The 21,744-nt window shown below is 34.5% G+C and overlaps 1 protein-coding gene across 1 annotated transcript; it reads right to left on the bottom strand.

Moving 5' to 3' along the window:
* Positions 1–8,283: 8,283 nt before the first annotated feature.
* Positions 8,284–15,849, bottom strand: LOC120133003 (pleiotropic drug resistance protein 3-like). Its single transcript, XM_039149675.1, has 24 exons — positions 15,470–15,849; positions 14,973–15,096; positions 14,687–14,772; positions 14,471–14,555; positions 14,110–14,269; positions 13,950–14,026; positions 13,797–13,850; positions 13,622–13,712; positions 13,217–13,518; positions 12,862–13,143; positions 12,455–12,768; positions 12,205–12,365; positions 12,027–12,130; positions 11,781–11,934; positions 11,546–11,689; positions 11,374–11,444; positions 10,965–11,297; positions 10,428–10,718; positions 10,097–10,180; positions 9,843–9,976; positions 9,451–9,678; positions 9,163–9,334; positions 8,821–9,075; positions 8,284–8,603 (listed from the first exon to the last, which is right to left on the bottom strand). Exons 1-24 carry the CDS (start codon positions 15,847–15,849, stop codon positions 8,337–8,339), a joined length of 4,353 nt encoding a protein of 1,450 aa, XP_039005606.1. The 3' UTR covers positions 8,284–8,336.
* Between the last annotated feature and the right edge of the window lie 5,895 nt (positions 15,850–21,744).

Here is a 21,744-nt window from a genome sequence, read left to right as displayed (position 1 = left end):
ACATAGCAAAAAGAAATCCGACTTAAGGATAGGCTATGAAGCTTGTATCCTTAAGCCCAAGTCAATAAGTCCATATAGCTTACCCTAAGCACACAGCAAAGGAAAGCCGACCTAATGAAACATCTTGGGGCCCTCAAGAGTCACATTAGGCCCATTTAGCTTGATCAGAGCTATTCCATCGTAATTCAATTCCAAAATTCAATTGCACCGTGACATAAATTTCATAAATCCAAAAACATGGTAATCATATACCATTTCAAAACAAAAATTAGATAGCAGCCATATTCCATAAATTGTCACATTAAATTGGTGCATCCATAAAACAATAACCAATGAATTCGGTGTACCACATATTAAAACCAATAAAATAGTTCAGTAATAAGTAGGGAACACATTAGAGAATCCAAGTATTTCCAGAGGCCATTGTAGTTATCATTTTGGATAACATGAAACTTATGAAATTTGATCGAATTCCTGGAACAAGGTCCTATTGAGGAGAATCGATTGCTAACCGATCTAGCCAGACATTTAATGTTGATACATTAGAATCCCACTATATTTTCGTGTGCTTTAGGAAAACGTTCAGGAACCTTTATACATAATAATTCTAAATTCAGATTTACTGCGAGTGATTCCATTACCCAAACAATCAGGGGTATTCAGGAATATACTTTAAATTCATAGGATTTTAGCCCAATTGAACCAAATGAGATATTCAGAATCTTTTCCATCTGCGTTACTTGTTTTTTTTTCAAACATGACCGAAGTGATTTTAGATGAAATATAGAATCGAAGATTCAAGTCATTTATAATCTACGACTATCGATCATATTTTCAAACAACTCGAGTTACACAACTCTCAAACTGATGCATGTCAACAAGTCAATTCATTATCCTTCCAGTGTATTCACTCTTTAATACCATAGTGCAGATCCATAGATCATCCCCATAATCATCACTGAATAAATCTTCCAACGGTCTTTATTTCATTTCCACGTTTCAACAATATCAGAAAATACTGACGTACTTGATCCATGGCTCATAACCCATAATGACAATTCATCATGTAAGTTCAACAGTGTTTCCAAACTCATCAAATCACCTATTTAATCCTTAGTCATTGATGTTACTTAGTTCGTTTGGTAAGCAAGTCTATCTCGATTATTTTAAAGTTTTCCAGAATAATTCAGCGTTTTTGAATTTCAAATACACGTTGTACTTCATTTCATTTCAATTTATTCATATAATAAAGTCATTCTGGTATTCGTGGTTGATTTGACTAACGACTACCCACTTATTAGTACTGTATGCGCTCTATAGTTGAGCTGCGCCAAGTACTTCCAGAATTATCATCGATCCAAATTTGAGAAGATGAACAAACATTCAAGTGATACTTATATCATTCAGGTAATGATATAGTACTAACGTTGGTTAATCACTTAAGTTGTGTTCCACAACTTTTACTGGTAGCACAACATCCATGTTTATTTGGATTTCTTAATTAATCCAAGACATTTACTTATTCTAGGTCATAAGGGCATTTTGGTCATTTTGGTGCTTAACATTTTTTTCTATTCATTTCAAAGCTTGAGTATATCCATTCATTCCTGAGCTTGGTGACATTCTTGAGTCATTTCCATTCCAGGGGTAATTTGGTCATTTTATAATTCTAGAATATTTCAATCATTTCCTTCCATCCGGTCTTATTATTTAATTCAATCTTATCATTTACTTCAGTCCTTTCGAACAATTCTGTCATCAGAATACCTCCGATAAATTACTCTTCAAGTATTTACTCCTTATTCGAATATTTTCGGGTCAAGTGTCTTCTCAGATTTTACAAACGGAATATTATAAATTTTTCTGTACAAAGACAGGATCTTAACAATTAAATTCGTACTTAATTGAGTTAAGTACAAATCCTCAAAGTACTCTCTCATTCAGGGTCAATTCAGACTATTTTATATCTCAAGGGCATTTTCGTAATTTCTTAACCAGATAATTTCAATATTAGCACTTAACGAAAATAATTATAATTTAGAGATCCTATGATCAATTGCTTTCCTAAACATTCTTTGATTTTGAAATGATTCCTTCACAAACTCTCATAGGATTAAAACCGGTTATCCATAATTTCCAAATAAAACTAACATTTCTTATGCACATCAGTAGTTATATCGGATCAATATGTCTTTTCAGAGTTATTAACCAACTTCCAGGGGCAATTCTTATCATTTTCCAACATAAGGGTAATTTCGTAATTTTACCATATCGGAGTATTCTCATAATTTTTCATCCAAGTATCTTTAACATTTAACCCTTGATGATATAAAATATAAGTTACAAATCCAGAGCTGATTTCTTTATCACCAATCACAAACTTGTAATTTAATTCTAACAATTATCAATCTCTTATCTTAGTCATTCGATCCGTATTCAGTTACAGAATTTCTACCACATTCATATCGAGTGAATAAATTATTCAACTCCACAAAAGTGACCAACATTATCTTATTCATGCATTTACCAATATCAACATGTTCCAAAAAGCATAAAGAGGTAGTAAAGTATTACCTCGATTTCCGTGCAATACCGATCGACCATAAAAATTTCATTCGAATGCCTTTGATCTTCAATTCAACTTCAAATAATTCCTCAGATACATATCAACATAAATTATATCAGAAACGAAGCTTAATTGCGATAAACGGATCAAATCGGGTGATAAATCAGTGAAAGATGGCTTACCGAGTTCGAATTTGGCAAAACGGACTTCGGATTCGGATTCAGGACATCGAAAGCATAAAATGTGACTTTTCGAAAAATTTGGAATTTTCGGTCAAAATCAAAGTCAACGGGTTTGACCGGCAATTTCGAGACCTTTGGGTTCGAATTTCGGAAAAAAAATAGCGGAATCGGATTTGAAACGTCGAAAAATGTCAGGATAGGTATACTCAGTCGAAGTCAAAGGTCGTTTAATGCCCGGTCAAAGCCGGTCAAAGCTTTGGTCAACAGTGGTCAACGACGGTCAACGGGTCAACGGGTCGGGTCGGGTAAACGGGTCAGGTCGGGTCAACGGGTCGGGTCGTGTTGTGACTAGTCAAACCGGTCAACTATGCACCAAAATCGGTCAAACCGGTCATTTTTTTCTTCCCCACGCGCATTGGCGGCGAGTGGGGGCGCGTGAACAGTGCTAAAATCCCGGAAAAATTTCTAAAAATTATTTTGAGCGATTTCGAGATACTTACAAAGATCGGTTCACAATTTTGAACGGCGGAGAGCTCGATTTCAACAAATCGGAAACTTTGACCGCTTCACCTCCTCACTCGCCGCGGTCGACGGAGACCAAGGATGACACCGGCAAACTCAGAACGATGCAACGAACACGATGGTGCGGGAGGTGTCGTAAGCAGATGACCCGATCGTCGTGAATCGATGAAAAACCAACTAAAACCGTGTTATTACCGACGATACTTCAGACTGAAATTCACGAAGAACGGCGATGATTCACGACGAAAGGTTTGAGGGGTTTTGTTCCTCGATTGACAATGAACACGATGGTGGTTTCAGCTCGTCGTTTGGAGGTCGCACGACGAGTAGATCGGAGTTGGAAGTTGGGTTGTTGGAGAAGGGAAATCTTGAAAATATGAAACCTGCGTACGGGGAGGAGCTTATAATTCATCATATATAAGAAATGGTTAAATCATGGGTTTAGCCACTGAATTTCATGCACTTTATAAAACGGTCTGCCAACTTTAAAACTTTACAATTTAATCTCCAATGTTTCTTTCAAAATATCAATTAAATCCGCCACTTTATAATTTCTTAATTTTAGCCCCTAAATTGGGGTGTTACAGCCTCTGTTATGTGGGTTAGTTGTAGACAGGTAACGATTTGGAAGGTAGTGGAAGTGTCTAAGCCAGTTGATATTTCATCCATAAAGATAGCTTTATTTGGACCAACTATCATTTCCCCTGTCAAAATTCCAAAACTAAAATCTATTAGAATGACATGGTTTTGTAAGGCTAAGGGAGTAATACTTATATGCCTTTCATCAAGGTCCCTTGTTATTTGCAAGGGATTTATGGAACATTAATCGCAGTTCTCTTTAACTTTATAGCTATTAACTTTAATAGGAGCGTTACAGAACTGAAAACCTGTTATCAGCCTTCTCTTTTGACCACCTGAGATTCCTCTGTTCCTTGCATCTCCCACTATAGTATCGGCACAGATGTCCAATCCAAGAATCTGAAGGGAAATGAACAGTCGTGGAACTGTTAGAGAAGAATTTGGATTTCCTTTTATGCATTTATTTTCTTTATGAGAGAATCACCTTCATTATATAGTGTGTCTGGAGAGTTCCTTTTAATCCTTCAATAGATGTTGCCTGTTAATACAGATTATGAAGTCAGAGGAGGCTCCAAAGGCAATGATACCCAACCCCTGCTAGTTGCTGACATGATCACTATATCTAGCAAATTACCTTCATGTATGTGTCTATATCTGGTTCTGGGACAATGCCAGATTGTTTCTCCCTTCTACTGATCTCTTTTAACACATCTTTATTCATAGAGAACAATAAGATCAGTTTACTGTTATGAAGGTATGAACATTGTTACAAGATGCAAAGTAACATATACCTTTCCAAGAGGGAATTTCAGAAATGTGCAGGTCATATTGACTTATGTAAATGTATTCTGAGGCACAAACTCAGTGAACTTGTAACCGTTGTAGGATATTTCACCTGTGACCTGAAATAAAAGTATGCCTCAAGATTGATGGTTGTTCAATGCACAAAATTTTCATTATTTTAGAAATTATTATATACTACGTATTATTTAGTTGTAGTTTTTGAATCTGTCATTAAAATTATGTAATGTATTGCCAGTGTCCGCTTATGCAGATCATTTACATTGGTACTCCAAGAGGGAATTGATGGACAGAAAGAAAACCTTGAGTGATGGGTTAAGCTTCCCTGAAAGTGCCTGTAACAAAGTGGTCTCTCCACAGCCTTGAGGGCCAAGCAATAGAGTCATCTTGCATACAATGTAAGCTTATCAGTTACTTGTTTGGTATAACTATTGTTCTCCAAAAAAGTAGCCTAAACTCATAGATCATTCGCAGATGAAATGAATGTGAGAAGTAAAAATCCAAAGTGAACCTTGAGGGGCTTGATGATGCCACTGATATCTTTGAGAATTTGTATCTTGTATGATTGAGACTAGCATCGTCCAACTTTTGTCAAAGCCTGTTTAACATCTTAAATCTCTCCCATTAGTGCGTTAATACACACCATATGTATACATCCAAATCATAACCAGCGAGAGGGCTCTTTAGGAAGGTTAAAAATATACATATACACACTTGTGTGCTATTTGGGGACTAAAACTTACAGAGAATGCACTGCTGAAGCTGTTCCAAAGTGTAGTAATGGGTTTTCCCTGAACTACTTCACAATCTGCTTCCACAGACAGATTCTGGAATCTCGCTTCAATAGTTGGTAGATCCAACCCCACTCTAATCACAAATGTCACTGTCAGTTGCAAGTCATGATTCTACAAAATAAATTCTCTTTTGATTGACTTTATTATTATTATTATTCATAAGTCATGTTCGTGTTGATGCTGGTACACAGGGCACTAGATATAAAAAAAATTAACATGCATAAACATTGCATTGACCCATCATGCTTATGGTTTTGCTTCGGTCAGCGTTGATTAAATATAGGTTTTACTTTTTAAGTTTTGGTTAAATAAAAAAAGTAAGATTTTCATTTTCAAATGATGCAAAACTCCATTTTGTCTTTTTGCAGTTGTCGAACAAAGGATCGAAGTGCAAGGCATCCCCTAACTTTTCGTTGAAGGCAAGTTTTCATGCGTGAACGATAATAATTACTAGTGTAAACATTAAACTTTATATCATTTATATTAGTAGGCCATTAACTTAATAATATAAACGTCGCACCAAAATATCTAAAAATCAACAAATATTAGAGGTGTCTATTGAAAGAAAAACTTAATCATGAAACAAATTTAAAATCTTATTGTAATTTTATTCAAAATACTATAAATAATATTTATAAATAATATTTTATTTTTAAAAAATAAATTACAAATAATATTTATAAAATTATATTATAGATATTATAAAAATGTATCATTATATAAATCAAATTAATCTCGATTGTATTTTTCAAATATATAATATCATTATTGTCATCACATTGTTGTTGAATTAACTGGTATGAACGATGAAACGATTAAAACTAAGTAATATTATTAGGTGTCAAGAATAAGCGATGGATAACCTTGTATCAAGTAGGTTCATATGATAGATCAAATGAATTTAATTACATTTATTTTTCTCTGATCAAAATTTTCTACTTTTTACAAAGAATTTCCAGACTTAATGAGATCAGTTGACCCCAATATAATACAATTCAGTCCATCGATTAATCAAAGGGACTGGTGAAGACCATAATTTTTAAAAATTTTAAATTTCCGTATAATTTAAATACTTTTTATATTTCTTATTTTCCTATAATTTTATATAAGTAATTTTCCCAAAATTTTAGAAACTTAAATTTCATAATACGATATCTCGCGTCTATCCGTGTGCTGGTGTTTATTCTAATAACTAGGCGGAGATTATCGTCCTCGATTTTGGTAATGAGTTTCTCGATGAAAACGCGGCGTTCCAATGCTCCCAGCTCTGTAACATCGATCACTTTCCTCTTCCTGTCTGTTTTCATACCATCTTCTTCTTCTTCTTTGCTGCAAGTTTCATCATCTAAAAGGCTGTGATCAAACAATGAGGTCCTTAGACGCTCAAAAGTGGGCAACCTCTGAATTGCAGCCCACTGCAACTCCATCTCGTCCTCATTATTTTCTCTGAACGACGACGGCAAGGCGAGGTCCGATGTAGCACTCCTGAAGCTTGAAGACAACTGTCGAAAAGATGACCTGAGGCTTCTACCTGTCTCAGCCATATCTATTTCATGCTCCATGTTTTTCTTTGAGTTTGATGAGAAATAAGAAGCTCGCTTCTTCTTGCTGTCTATCTATACACACACACACATATATAAAGGCAAAATGTGTACGTTATTACGTTGGATACAACACACACTGTGGGGGCGACGCATTGTTTATTTCTGGGCCTGCTATGCATTAATATTTTGCTCCTAATTGTTTGGTCAAAATAATAGTTATAGGGGGATACAAAAAAAAGCTCGACTTTAGGGTTTCTTATGCAATTTGTCTTCTCGGCGGCCACTGATCAACCAGGAATATTTGTCTTTTCCTATATATTTGCCGTTTTTTACTTCTTGCTTTCATTTTAATTCGTTTCTGTCTGGCCATTAAAGTGAAACGTATTCGTCACTGTTGTCTGGGATTTTGTAGGACACGTCACGGACAAATTCAGAGGATAACGAAATAATTCAAGAATAAACTACAATTTTCATCACTCAATTTTCCTCTCACTCCTACTTTGTTCATTGGAGTTTACAATATTTCAATTTAACTTCTAAACTTTTGAATTGTTGTTGTTTTAATTACCCTTTCGTTAAATAGTTAACGGTGTTATGATATAACACATGAAAATAAAATGATATCGTTATGATGAACTTATAGAGTAACGACGTTGAATGCTGCATTTTAGTTTTGCATATAAATGTATATGTTATGAATTGTTATGTTTCATGCATAGGAGTACGTTAGAGAGTAGATCCTATATGGAACTTATACTTAAGAAATGGGATACACGTGAATGTTATGCATTAATGCATTATTAGAATTATTGCCATGCACTATAAGTCTTCTACTTGAACATACATTCATAATATAGTCAGCGTATAAGCTCATGGCTAAGCTGGTCCAAAATAATATGATATTTGTTGGATAATTCATATTTTACATGAAAGGTTCTAAGGTGCTAAGTAATGGTTACTTAGACCTTAATTTATGTTTGAAATAACTTACTTACCATGCTTGAATAATATTCCATGAGTGTTTGAAGTGCTTAGGAAGAAGTTTGCTCTAAACTAGCCAAACTAACTCATTAGATGTATAGGAAGTGCTTAGGGGCGTGGATTCTGATTCTTGTTGAATTGTATGGTGGGATCATGGTTCCGTATAGTTCTTTCATGTTTATGACATGTTTTAATATATCGCCACCTTTCTAGAAAATTGTTTGCTAGATTAACAGTTAATAATATGTAGAGAAGTGAAATTGTTTGTTAGGGCTACACAAACTGATTGTGGGGATATATTTACAATTAATTGGCTAGCATATTTGTACTTTACAGAAGTTTGCCTAAGAGGCTAGAAAGAAGCATGCTATCTCCTCTGATAGTTTAGTTTAGCTATACCATATGTAAAAACAGATGCAAATACAAGTGGAAAAGCAAGTAGTACGATGGCTATTATGGGCAAATCTTGATGTTTATACCCATACTGACTGTTCAAGAAAGCATTGAGTGATTTTTGCTCTCCGAATGCTACGATTTCTTCCGTTATATCTCCATATTGAGAAGTGAGAAAACCTTTCAGGGACCACGAAGTTGGACAGATCCAATAACCCCAAACCCACCATTTAGGAATTTTCTGAAATCAAGAAAGTAGCATATGTGTGTTACTTTAGTTATCGATGAAAATGAGAGTATGTATTGATCGTTGCTACAATGGAAATAAAGCATCGATGTTAGTCGGTAAAGTATTTAAGCTGAAGCATGCTCCCTTAATCATTAATCTAACCATTCTGATGTTTCCATTTTACATGTGCCTAACTGATTAATTGCAAGACAAGGAAGAATTGGCTTACCGGTCCCGGTATGAGGTACCCTGAGAATAAGCTGAACAATGTGTAACAGAGGCTTGCAAATATTGTAGCTACTTGGTAAGTTGGAGTCAAAGAAACCAACATCATGCCTAAATATTTGTAATAGAGCAATGTACAAAACATGGTGTAGAAGTACCAAAATACTTTGTAAGCCGATCCGTAGAAGTTTACGGCTGGATAAGTGATTGTCAAGAATAATACTGCTTCTAAAAAGATATAGGGAATCTCAATAATCACCTGCAAATATGAAGGAGCAAATTTATATTAAGATACGATGTCCTGGTACTTGTTAATGCTTAGAAGGTATTCTATAATTTTTTTTACCTGTGCCAATGAATATGCCCATGAGGAGTACATTCTGGAAAATCTTTCACGATAGACAACTATCCGTTGATTAGCTACAAATGGAAGAACTGATGAACAACCGCTTGTTCCAGTGAATATCATGAAAACATACATTGATCCCATTATGTTGAAATAGTCCTGCTCGTTATGTCTTCGAAAATGGGAACAGAATGTCAGCATGCAGATAGTAAGTACATAATCTAACATGGTGTTTAAATGATTGACAATAATAGTAGAAGGAGAAAAAAGAGATAGGAAGCAGCTTACAGGTTCTGTCCTTTATTCCAAAGTAAGGCTCCATATAACAAAGAAGATAAAATAATGAATGCCAAGCGTACTAAGTTGTATTTTGGACTTCTCCAATAGGACAAGTGTTGTTTCCAAAGGCATGCTTTAAGTTGCTCCCATATATTTTGCGGAAAGGGTGTCGAAAATTGTAGTTCCTCTGAACCCTGTGCTGGAAGGCTTTGGCTTTTGACTATTTCTTTGTTTCTCCTACAAAGAAGGAACATTATATCACTCGGTATGATAATTACAAGTTAGGCACATGAAACCTTATTTAATAGAAGGTTTTCAACTACCTTGTGGTGTAAGAAAACAAAGTTTTTAATCCATGACAACATAATAGTTTTTAAACACAATTAAGACAATGCACTTACTTGTAGAGATAAGATTCTCTGTAGATACAGGCAAAGTCTATTCCGAGACGAGCCTCCGTAGAAGGATTGGTAACTTCTAACATCCATGTTGCTGGGTTATAGTTTTCTTTAATTTTTGGTACTCCAGGTATATCCTGACAGAAGGGTGTAAAAAATATTTATGAGAATTGGACGAGTTATAAAAAGGGAGTTACCATAGAAAGGTCATTTGGGTGCTATTCCTTCATTTTAATGTCATTTTCACGTCAGATTACCTCAAAGTATTCGATAAGCCTACTCGAGTGCTGACCCAGTTCTCCACAATATATAACCTGTCCTCCTTTCTTCATCAAAATAAGCTGCAAGGATACGAACGTGTTATGCAAAAATGTGGATCATGATAGTAGTTATTTAGGCCTGAACTTTTCATAGGTTAGCTTAACAGCCTTTGTTTGCACCTCGGTGTTTAATGTTTGCTGCCTGATTAAGTCACATCTAATAACATATTATAGTACGTTTAATTCATAATAATATTAAAAATAAGAATTCAAAACAATTCTCTTGAAATTCTAATTTGTAAATTTTATGAGTCTGCCGGTTAATTACCTCATCAAATGCTTCAAAGATGTCTATACTTGGCTGGTGGATGGTGCATGCGATTGTCCGCTTTGTGTCAACAATATTCTTCACAACTCGCATGACAATTGCAGCTGCTCTGGCATCTAAACCCGACGTAGGCTCATCCATAAATATTATGGATGGATTAGAAACAAGTTCTACTGCAATGGTTAGCCGTTTACGCTGTTCTGGTGATATTCCACTTACACGAGGGATCCCAACTAAAGCATCTTTGATTTCATCCAACTCGATCATATGAAGAACCTCTGCTACAAATTCCTGTTAGACAGGTAAGGGAGTTGAACATTTTGAGTGATTTATTCATGATCTTGAAATAATCCTAGCATGTATACTACTGAGGGTGTACTTAAGATATATACAGTTTTTCCAGTTCCACACAAAAGTATAAGAGCACTGCTGCAACTGATCCTTTCTAGATTAAAGGTAATGCCGCAAAGACAGGTATGAGTTTCGGATCTTTGCCTATCAAGTGCAAGCTGTTTAATTAAACTAAGCATGTCTTACCAATCTTTTGTTCTTATCAATCTCGGTTGGTAGACGTAACCAAGCTGAGTACATCACTGATTCCTCCACTGTAATCATTGGAGAATGGATGTCAGTTTGTTCACAGTACGCTGATATTCTAGCATATGTTGCTTGAACTTTGGGGTACCCTCCAATTCTTATCTCTCCTTCAATGTAGCCCCCGGTTTTTCTTCCCGAAAGAACATCCATTAGTGTTGTTTTCCCAGCTCCACTAACACCCATTAAAGCTGTGAGAACTCCGGGCCTAAGTGCACCAGTAATATCTTTAAGTAGCTGCAGTCTATTATGTGGAAACCCTTGCTCCCTCAGTTTCTGGGAATACATACAAGGCATTAGAAAATATTTTATTTATATCTAAAAATGTAATCTTGAGGTCTAACATGATTACCTTTGGAATATCAACAAAGTATTGCACGTCCTCGAATGATATTGTTATGGGCTTAAAAGGTAAAACCATCCCTGTAATTAAACAAATCTGATTATAGTATTTACTTTATATGACAACCAGTAAATGCTCTATGATATAAAGATAGATCTATATGAACAAAAGAGCTTCTCACCCTTGGCTTTTGTTTGTTCTAGAGCTTTTAGAGAGTCAACAACACTTGGCAATCCTTCTTCCTCAGCTGCGTCACTCAAATCCTCTTTTGCTTTTAGATAAGAAAATCTTTCATGGGAAATAATAGCCCGAGAACTCCCTGGAGCTGCAACAGCAGATACAGAAAGATTTTATTCATTTAAATTTTCTTTCCTATTATTATTTTCTTGTATGGTGCATGATGAGGTACAACTTACGTTTTAAAAGGCTCAAAGCCAAGGTGAAACCGATGTTAAAAATCAGCCAGAATCCAATCAATGCTCCTACTGATATCCAATAGTAGTAGTCATTGAAGTTTAACCCACGTTCTTCCAGAACTTGCTGTCCTATGGTGGCATTTGAAGATGAAGCCTGCAAGTGAACAATGGCCAGCAAACAGGGGACTGTGAGTAGATATGCTTATCTGCATTTAACCAATAAAATATCAATTGTTTTCCTTTCACCTTTTGCCACCTCGGTGCTAGAAATTCATTAACGGCCACACCTATTTCAGAATATGCAAGAGGTGAAAGCCAAAAGCCCCATTTGACCCAAGCAGGTAGTAAAGCTGCAAGAAAGGTTTGGAACATTAATATCTTTACATCTTTTTAATCTCCTCGTATAAGTAACAAATGACCTTACGTTTTGGAATTATGAAGCCACTGAATAGAAATATCACCAGTAACGTAAGAAGACTAAAATTTGCTGCAAAAGGCGGATCTCTAATGACCGAAGCAATTAAACGAAATAATGAAATTGCCATTTGATGTACAAGGAAAAGGATGAAGAGCAGGCGGAAGAACCTGAAAATAATACTTGGCTTAGAAGATGATAACATTTGTTAGATATTTATATACTTTAACATCAAGTAATCTTTGTTAACATGATATACCTTTCTGGTTCCGGACTGTAACCAATCACGTAGTACGTAAGAGCTGTCCACAGAAAAGCATCTATAAATGAAAATGGAATCTTTAGGATAACAGCTGGAATGGAATATGCCCATGCTGGATAGAAGTAGAAATCTCTTTGCTTATAGAATACGGATAATCTGGAAACGGTTAATGCCAACTCAGCAATTCCGGTCGTCATAAGTCTTATGAGAGCATAAAACAGGGAACCCAGGTAATAGCTTGCATGGACAAGGTCAAGCTTCATCCGAGTACGAATAAAGATGGTCATCGTTATCAGTGCAATAAATATAAGCTGCATGTAGGAATCATCTAAGGCTGGTTAGTGTGTAAGTTGGGTAACCAGTGTTTGATATTATACATTTATGCTTATTATGATTGTTTTTACCTGTGATGATTTGAAAACATAAACAAATGAGTTTCTCTTCATGAGAAGCCATTCTCTTGCCATACATGCTTTGAGTAATTCCCATTTTCCCAATGAATAGATGTTGAATGACAAGGCATTTCTATGTCTCTCACATTTTTCGAAAGGTGTGTGGAGTTCTTCATTTAGCTTCTCTGCTACGTGAAACTTTTTGAATACAGCTATGAAGTTATTCACAGAAACAAAGCTATAAGGCTCGTCTTTACGATACCAGTACTGTTCTTGGTCCTTTTTGGAAAGCACCTAAAATTAATTTATTTTAAATCATTAGTTAAAGGAAAATGCCATGGACGTAGGTAGATTAAAGGACACATACTTCTTGGAGGAAATCAGCAATGCCTTTGCGTTCGGGGCACCTAAAACCGCAATTTTCAAAGAACTCTTGAACATAACTGCATGGTCCAAGGTATACAATCTTTCCTTCTGCCATTAGAATAATGTCATCAAAGAGATCAAAAGTCTCTGGTGCAGGTTGAAGAAGTGACACTAGAATTGTTGCCTCTGTTATGTGGGTTAGTTGCTGTAGACATGTAACTATTTGGAAGGTAGTGGAGCTATCTAGACCTGTTGATATTTCATCCATAAAAAGAGCTTTATTTGGACCAACTATCATTTCCCCTATCAAAATTCCACATGAAAAATTTATTAGAATGTCATGATTTTGCAAGGTTAGGGAGTCAATACTAATAACGTTAATAAGGAGGTTAGAGAACTGCACAACCTGTTGTCAGCCTTCTTTTTTGACCACCTGAGATTCCTCTGTTCATTGGATCTCCCACTATAGTATCGGCACAGATGTCCAGTCCAAGAATCTAAATGGAAATGAATGGTTGTGTAACTGTTAGAGAAGAAATTTGATTTCCTTCAGTACTTATCTTTTCTTCTGAGATAATCACCTTTAATATATAGTCTGTCTGAAGATTTCCTTTTAATCCTTCAATAGAAATTGCCTGTTAACAGAGATTATATGGTCAGAGGTGTGGTTCCAAAGGCAATGATATCCATTCCCCTGATAGCTGCTGACATGATCACTATTTCGAGCAAATTACCTTCATATATGTGTCTATATGTGGTTCTGGAATAATTCCATATTGTTTCTCCCTTCTACTGATTTCTTTTAGCATATCTTTATTCATAGACAACATTAAGATGATAAGTCTACTGTTAGGAAGGTATGTCCATTGTTACAAGATGCAAAGTAACACATACCCGCTCTGCTTCCAATGCCCTGGCAACGAGCCGAGAAGTCAAGTGTTTCTCTTACAGTCATTTCAGAAATGTGCAGGTCATATTGGCTTATGTAAGCTGATGTATTCTGAGGCACAAACTCAGTGAACTTGTAACCATTGTAGGAAATTTCCCCTGTAACCTGAAATAAAAGTGTGCATCCAGATTGGTTGTTGTTCAATTCACAAAATTTTCATTATTTTAGAACTTATCAGATACTACATATTATTTGGTCATAGTTTTTGAATCTATCATTAAAATTATGTATTGTACTGCCAGTATCAACATATGCAGATTATTTACATTGCTACTTCAAGAGGGATTTGATGGAGAAATAGAAAACCTTGAGAGAAGGGTTGAGCTTCCCTGAAAGTGCCTGTAACAAAGTGGTCTTTCCACAGCCTGGAGGGCCAAGCAAAAGAGTCATTCTGCATAAAAAGTAAGTTTATGACAGCTTATCAATGGCATAACTATTGTTCTCCAAAAAAAAAAAAGTACCCTAAACTCAGAGACCATGCACAGATGAAATGAATATGAGAAGTAAATATCCAAAGCGAACCTTGAGGGTTTGATGATGCCACTGATATCTTTGAGAATTTTTATTTTGTATGATTGAGATTTGCAGCTGCTAACTTTTGTTAAAGCCTGTTCAAGACCTTAAACCTTTCCCATTAGTGTGTTAATACACACACGTGTATACATCCAATCGTAGTGAACAAAGAGGAATATTTAGGAAGGTCAAAGCAATATATATACACACACACACACACACATGTATACCATTTAAGTATTATGAAAAGAAGATGATTCCAGTTATTTGTAATGATTTGGGGTTGAAAACTTACAGAGAATACACTGCTAATGGTATTCCAAAGCGTAGGAATGGGCTTTCCTTGAACTACTTCACAATTTGCTTCTACTGTTAAATTCTGGAATCTCACTTCAATAGTCGACAATTCCAACCCCACCCTAAGCACAAATGTCAATGTCAGACTCATTTGCAAGTCATTATTCTACAAAATAATCTCTTTTGATTCACAGCGTGTTATTGTTGATACACGAGCCGTTAGATGGTGAAAAATTTATACGCTGAAAGCATTGCATTTATCCATCATGCTTATGTTTGCTTCTGTCAGCATTGATTAAATATAAGTTTTAGCTTTAAAAAGTAAGATTTTCATTTTCAACTGATGCAAAACTCCTTCTGTCTTTTTGCAGTTATCGAACAAAGGATCAACGTGCAAGGCATCCCCTATAGCTGTTTTCGTTGAATGCAGGTTTTCATGCGTGAATAGTGATAATAACTGTTACAAAACAAAAAGAGAGACGGGAGGTTTCTTGCCTGTCGGTCCTTTCTTTAAGTTTCTTCAAGAGGCGGAGATTGTCGTCCTCGATTTCGGTAATGAGTTTCTCGATGAAAACGCGGCGTTCCAATGCTCCAAGATCCGTAACATCGATCGCCTTCCTCTTCCCGTCGTTTTTCATACCATCTTCTTCCTTGCTGGTATCGTCATCTAAAGGGCTGGGATCGAACAATGAGGTCCTTAGACGATCATAAGTGGGCAATCTCTGAATTGCAGCCCACTGCAACTCCGTCTCGTCCTCATTATTTTCTCTGAACGACGACGACAGGGAGAGGTCCGACGTAGCATTCCTGAAGCTTGAAGACAACTGTTGAAAGGATGCCCTGAGGTTTCTCTCTGTCTCAGCCAGCATTTCCATATCTTCATGCTCCATATTTCGTTTTGCATTAAAGAGAGGTTTTTCAAGGAGTTTGATGAGAAATAAGAAACTCGCTTCTTTTTGCTGTCCATCTATACATACATATATATGTATAAAGGCAAAATATTTACGTTACTACGTTGAATACAACACACAGCGTGGGGAATTTTATTACTATTTTTCTAAAATAATTAATATTTTGGTTTTTCTTGGATGAGTTTGGGTCAAACTGAAAGTAAATAGGGGGCTGCTCCACCTAGACAGTTGCTCCTAATTATTTGGTCAAAATAATACGGAAATAAAAATTAAGCTTAAAACTAAGCTTTAGTCTTACTTTTGCATTAATGAGAAACTTGTAATTATCTTTTCTCCTTTTCGTCTGCGAAATGCATTCGTCGTTGTCGTCTGGGATTTTGTGGGACAAATTCAACAGTACGTTAACTCTTTCTCTGGGGGGAAACGTCAATTCCATTTGCCTAAGTAATTTAAGAGCTTTAGTTTTAGGGTAAACTATACGTATGATCTTCTTATTTTCTGTCTATTCTACTTTGGTCATCAGCTTTGGAAAAATTATTTTAGTCACTTTTGTTTTCGGGTTATAACATTTTATTCACGTGATCGTTAATCTATATCATAGTACTAACGTGTCACGTTAATGAAAATGCTATTTTCTAATTTGACCATTAAATTTTTTAAAAATTATCTTTTAATCCTTTCTAAAAAAAATCTTCCAATATTTATCTCCTCTTCTTTGACTTTCTCTTTAATTATTATTTTCATCCCTGCTGTCGTCTACTAATGCTACCGCCGTTAGTCGCTGCACGTCTCTTATCCAAAACATAAAATATCATACACATAAGAAATCATCCTTGTAGTAATCCATAATTTTATTTGCCTAAAATAATTAAAGTGTGCTTAACCGCAAATCTTAGGTTAAATGCTATAATTTAATTATATGATTTTTTTCTTCTTTATAAATATTGTCTGATCTAATCAATGGTTACCAGAATTAGGAATTCTAGGAAGTTATAGTTTCGGGCCATTCTTACATTGATGATTATTTGTTTTGCAATAGGTAAATTAGAGGGATATGGATAAATTATAAATTGTCACACAATTTTCTTTTTGTTCTTACTTTAGTTATTAAAGTTTGAAATTTTTTAATTTTATGGACTCTCAATTTGCTCCTATATGATCACTCGAATGTTAAATCATACATGAAAGGATGACATGATTGCTACATGTGTTGATGTTAATTACTTTTTATTGACGTGGAATCCATGTGTCATCCACGTCATTTTTCTCTCTTTCTTTTGGATTTGATATTCTCTATGTTGATTTTGTTTTATTATTTTCACTTACAAATTTCTAACAATAACCCGTACAAATTCATAATAAGTACCAAAATTGTAACGTATTTGCATAAATAAACAAAAAAATAATTATTATGCATGTCCATTAAAATTATATACGAACATTACAAATTATAAAATTATAATAAATCTAAAATAGATTACAATTTATTTATATTGATATAAATAAATTGATAAAAAAAAATAAAAGTGTAATTTAATTATCAATATTTTTTTCTACAAAACTAAAACTTTCGACTTTTTATTTTGGAAGAGAAAAAACTCATAATTTTGATGTAAAAAAAAGATATTTAACATTCTTATGTTATCAATAAGTAATTTTAAATCAAAATAAGATAATGATCATGATTAGAAAAAGAGTATCTAACCAACAACCAGTTGATTTAGTAGGATGAGGTATTATGTCCCTTAAGTAAGGTTAAGGGTTTGAATCCCCTCTCCTCTGCAGTATTCAATCTGAATTAATCGATCAATAGATAAGACATCCATGATTAATTAAAAAAAAAAGAGCGTTTACTTTTGAATAGGAATCAACGCAAGGGAGTTTGGCCGCATCCCAAATCCTAAGTCCCTAACGATAATAATAAATGAACCGGCAGGAAACGGACCCGTGTGGGAGGGGGCTAGGTAGGGTCAAGGCTTACGCCATTGAAAAGAAGCAAATTGAGAATGTGAAATGGTGTTAGCCGTCGTCTAAAAGCACCCATGCATGCATGGGCAGAACTTTGAATTTATTAGGGAAACGGCTGGATAAGGACTTTGTGTACTTGAAACAATATTATTGACGTTTTGCTCCACAGGCGCATTATTGTTTACTTTTGTAAATTGAATTTTTTATTAATCTAGAATAAATATAAGAGAGTATATATTTTAAGATAATTTTTAATCATTTAACATTAAATGTTTATAATTTTTTTACTATTAAGATTGTTTAATTCGTACTTAAGTTAGAACTTAAGTAGGGTAAGTTTTGGGGGGACTCATCCTATTTAGCAATTAATTAAACAGAAACAAGTACGTATTTGTTGGGTAATAAAATGAGGATAAAAGATAACAATTAAACTTGTAATAGATGGTGAGATAAGCATGAGTATTATTTTAGATTTGTTTCATCGCATACTATATACAATAAGTATATTTAAAAGTAAATATTCGAAATTTTAATTTTGTTACTTAAATTTTTATAAATTTTTAAATTCATATTAAAATTATATTTTAATTTATTAATTGAAGATCACCGCGACTTATTATTTTTTAAATGGTGATACTTGAAAATAATGTCACGTATATGATGGAAGACAAGATAATAGATATTTTTATTTTTTATAAAAAAAATGTTTTATATTCATTTACTTTTTGATTAAAGTTAAAGTGATTAATAAAGTAGTATATGTTCTAAATAATTTTAACTATTTGACAATCAACACTTTATCATCATGTTGCACTTGCTAGTGCTTAAACTCGTGACCTTTAGAAACAATAACAATTTTTTTTAACAACTGAGGTAATTTGATTCGTGTTATATTTATTTAATTTATATTTTTAAATATATTATATAAAGCATAATGCGGAACATGTATAATAAAGATTAGGTGGATTTCAAAGTCTACATAGATATTGAGAGATGATTTTAATTTTATAGATTACGGGATGAGATGATTTTATATTTTGTACCTATAATAAATAGAGAAGTATAAATGAAAATAAAAGTTTTGGATAAAATACATAATTGTGGAACTTTTCGAGTATTGTTTTATTGAATTCATCAACTATTAAAAGTTACATAATGATCTATGACTATAGGATGTTGTTTTATTGAGTCTCTCGAATATTAAAAGTTACAAAAAGATCATCAACTACTCGTATGTTCCAAACTTGTCCTTTCCTGTTAAAAAAATTGACGATAGTCTAAGTTAAACGTTAACTTGGTGACTGAGATATGATAAAATATGATCCCATGATATTAAATGACTATGAAAATCAAATGTCTCTATGATTTTATCATATCTCAGTCAACAAGTTAACGTCAAACTCAGATAAATGTCAATTTTTAATAGAAACGGGCATGTTTGGAACGTATGAATAATCAGATGACCATTTTGTAATTTTTAAAAGTAGAAACAATATCCTAAACAACTATAAATTGTGTTTGAATTGACTCTTTCGTAGGATACGGATTTAATCATCTCACCTAATCTAAATAATAAACAAATGCATGCATAAGTTGATGGACTTTGGTTAATCCACGTATCAAAATTGCTTGTATTAAGCTTATTTACATTGCATATATTTGGACAGATCATGTGATATCGGATATTAACATTCCGGCCTCTAATTTAATAAACAAAATCTTTTTCAGATCTTTTCATTTTCGTCCATATCAATCAGCTTCTCATTCAAGATTCTTACTTTCCCTTTTTCTGGGAAGATACGAAGAAACTTTTTCGCCTTAAGTAAGAATGGTCCCCGGATTTTGTGTGATTCGATTCCGGCGTTAATTTCAAGCTAGAAAAATAAGACACCTTTGCTTCACACAGTCTGTCATCATAATAAACTAATCCTTCTCACTTCTCATTGGAATTTAATTGCACTTCTGAAAATAATATAATAATTAAATTGGGTCAGCAATAAAGATATAATCAATGCATGAATGGTCTTCCATTCTTAAATGATCTATCGCTGTCTATATTATCTATAAAAATGTCAACTCTAGTGTTATAAATAATATATGTTTGTAGAAAATGTTTTTAATTCGATGATAAATTGTTGAAAAAAACGGTGCACATGGCTTTGTCAAAGGGGAGCACCGAAAGGTGCTGTTTTTGTTGGGAAAAAAATGGTAAAATTCTAAATTTTAGTCATTGTAATTTAGGATATTAACAAATTAGTCCTTAAGTTTCAAATAAATACCCTAGCTCATTTAACTTCAAAATCATCCCAAAGCATTCTAGCTTTCTTCCAATACTAGAGAGATTTTAGAGAGTTTCTTGATAGTTGTTTTCTCCTTTTTATCTAGAGAGAATTATCATTGTTTTCTCCTTGGTAGATAGAGAGAGGTTGTAATTCATATTTTCTCATAGTGAAATTCTTCTACCGTTGCCCGTGGTTTTTACCCTAAATATTTTAGGGGTTTTCCACGTAAATTTTGTGTCTCTTTTATCTTTATTTTTATTTTCTCAAATTATCAGTTGCGATTTTGCTCTATCCGATAGCCGTCTTCCGCAACAATTGGTATCCGAGCTAGATTAGAGTGTGTAATATCTGCTTATTGTCTTTGTGGTTGCCACCAAAAGGTGGATCCTCCAACATAAGAAAGTAAGAAGGTATTACCCATTCTTTGAAGGTTCCAAAGAACTATTCACGATAGTGAAATAGTGGGAGCTATCCGTAATATAAGCTATGACAACGAAATTTGATATTGAAAAATTCAATGGGAGAAATTTCTCACTGTGGAAATTGAAGATGAAGGCCATCCTGAGGAAAGACGGGTGTCTAGCGGCTATCAATGAAAGGCCGGTGGATTTCGCAGATGACAACAAATGGAACGAGATGGACGGAAATGCTATGGCAAACTTTCATCTAGCATTAGCAGATGAAGTATTGTCAAGTATCGAGGAGAAGAAGACAGCTAAGGAGATATGGGATCATCTCACCAAATTGTACGAGGCCACATCGTTGCACAATAAAATTTTCCTTAAAAGGAAATTGTACACTCTCCGTATGCCAGAATCTACTTCAGTGACAGAGCACTTAAATACACTGAACACCTTATTTTCTCAGCTTACATCCTTAAGCTGTAAAATAGGAGAACAAGAACGTGTTGAACTTCTACTTCAAAGTCTACCGGATTCGTATGATCAACTCATCATTAACTTGACAAATAGTAATGTCACCAGTCTAGTCTTCGATGACGTTACAGCTGCTGTTCTACAAGAAGAAAATCGACGCAAGAACAAGGAAGACAGACAAGTAAATCTGCAACAAGCAGAAGCATTGACAACGACGAGAGGGAGATCAACAGAACGTGGCCAAAGCAGCAGTCACAAATATGGTAGATCGAAGTCCAGAAGCAAAAAAAAATTTAAAGTGCTACCATTGTGGAAAGAAGGGTCACTTGAAGAAGGATTGTTGGAGTCTCAATAAAAACTCCAATCCACAAGGCAATACCGCAAACACTTCAGATGATGGAGATGCTCTATGCTGTGAAGCGTCAACTACCGTGGAATGCAGAAAAAGATTTGCAGATATATGGCTCATTGATTCAGGAGCAACATATCACATGACCTCAAGAAGAGAATGGTTCCATCATTATGAACCTGTCTCAGGAGGATCTGTCTATAGTTGCAATGATCATGCCTTATATATCGTTGGCGTGGGAACCATCAAATTGAAGATGTATGATGGAACAATTAAAGTTGTTCGAGATGTGCGGCACGTGAAAGGCCTGAAGAAAAATTTATTATCCTACGGATTGTTGGATAATAATGCAAGCAAGATTGAAACACAGAAAGGAATCATGAAG

The sequence above is a fragment of the Hibiscus syriacus genome, unplaced genomic scaffold, assembly GCF_006381635.1.
Source record: "Hibiscus syriacus cultivar Baekdansim isolate YM2019G1 unplaced genomic scaffold, ASM638163v2 tig00110575_pilon, whole genome shotgun sequence".
NCBI lineage: Eukaryota > Viridiplantae > Streptophyta > Magnoliopsida > Malvales > Malvaceae > Hibiscus > Hibiscus syriacus.
Note: the sequence above shows the minus strand (reverse complement) of the source record. Positions and strands in the feature narration are given on the sequence as shown.

Coding starts and splice junctions, on each gene's coding strand:
- LOC120133003 (XM_039149675.1), bottom strand. CDS start 15,849: ATGGAAATGCTGGCTGAGACAGAGAGAAACCTCAGGGCATCCTTTCAA. Junction 14,556..14,686: donor GGCATCATCAAACCCTCAAG/GTTCGCTTTGGA, acceptor CTTTTTATGCAG/AATGACTCTTTTGCTTGGCC. Junction 13,851..13,949: donor ATATAGACACATATATGAAG/GTAATTTGCTCG, acceptor CTCTGTTAACAG/GCAATTTCTATTGAAGGATT.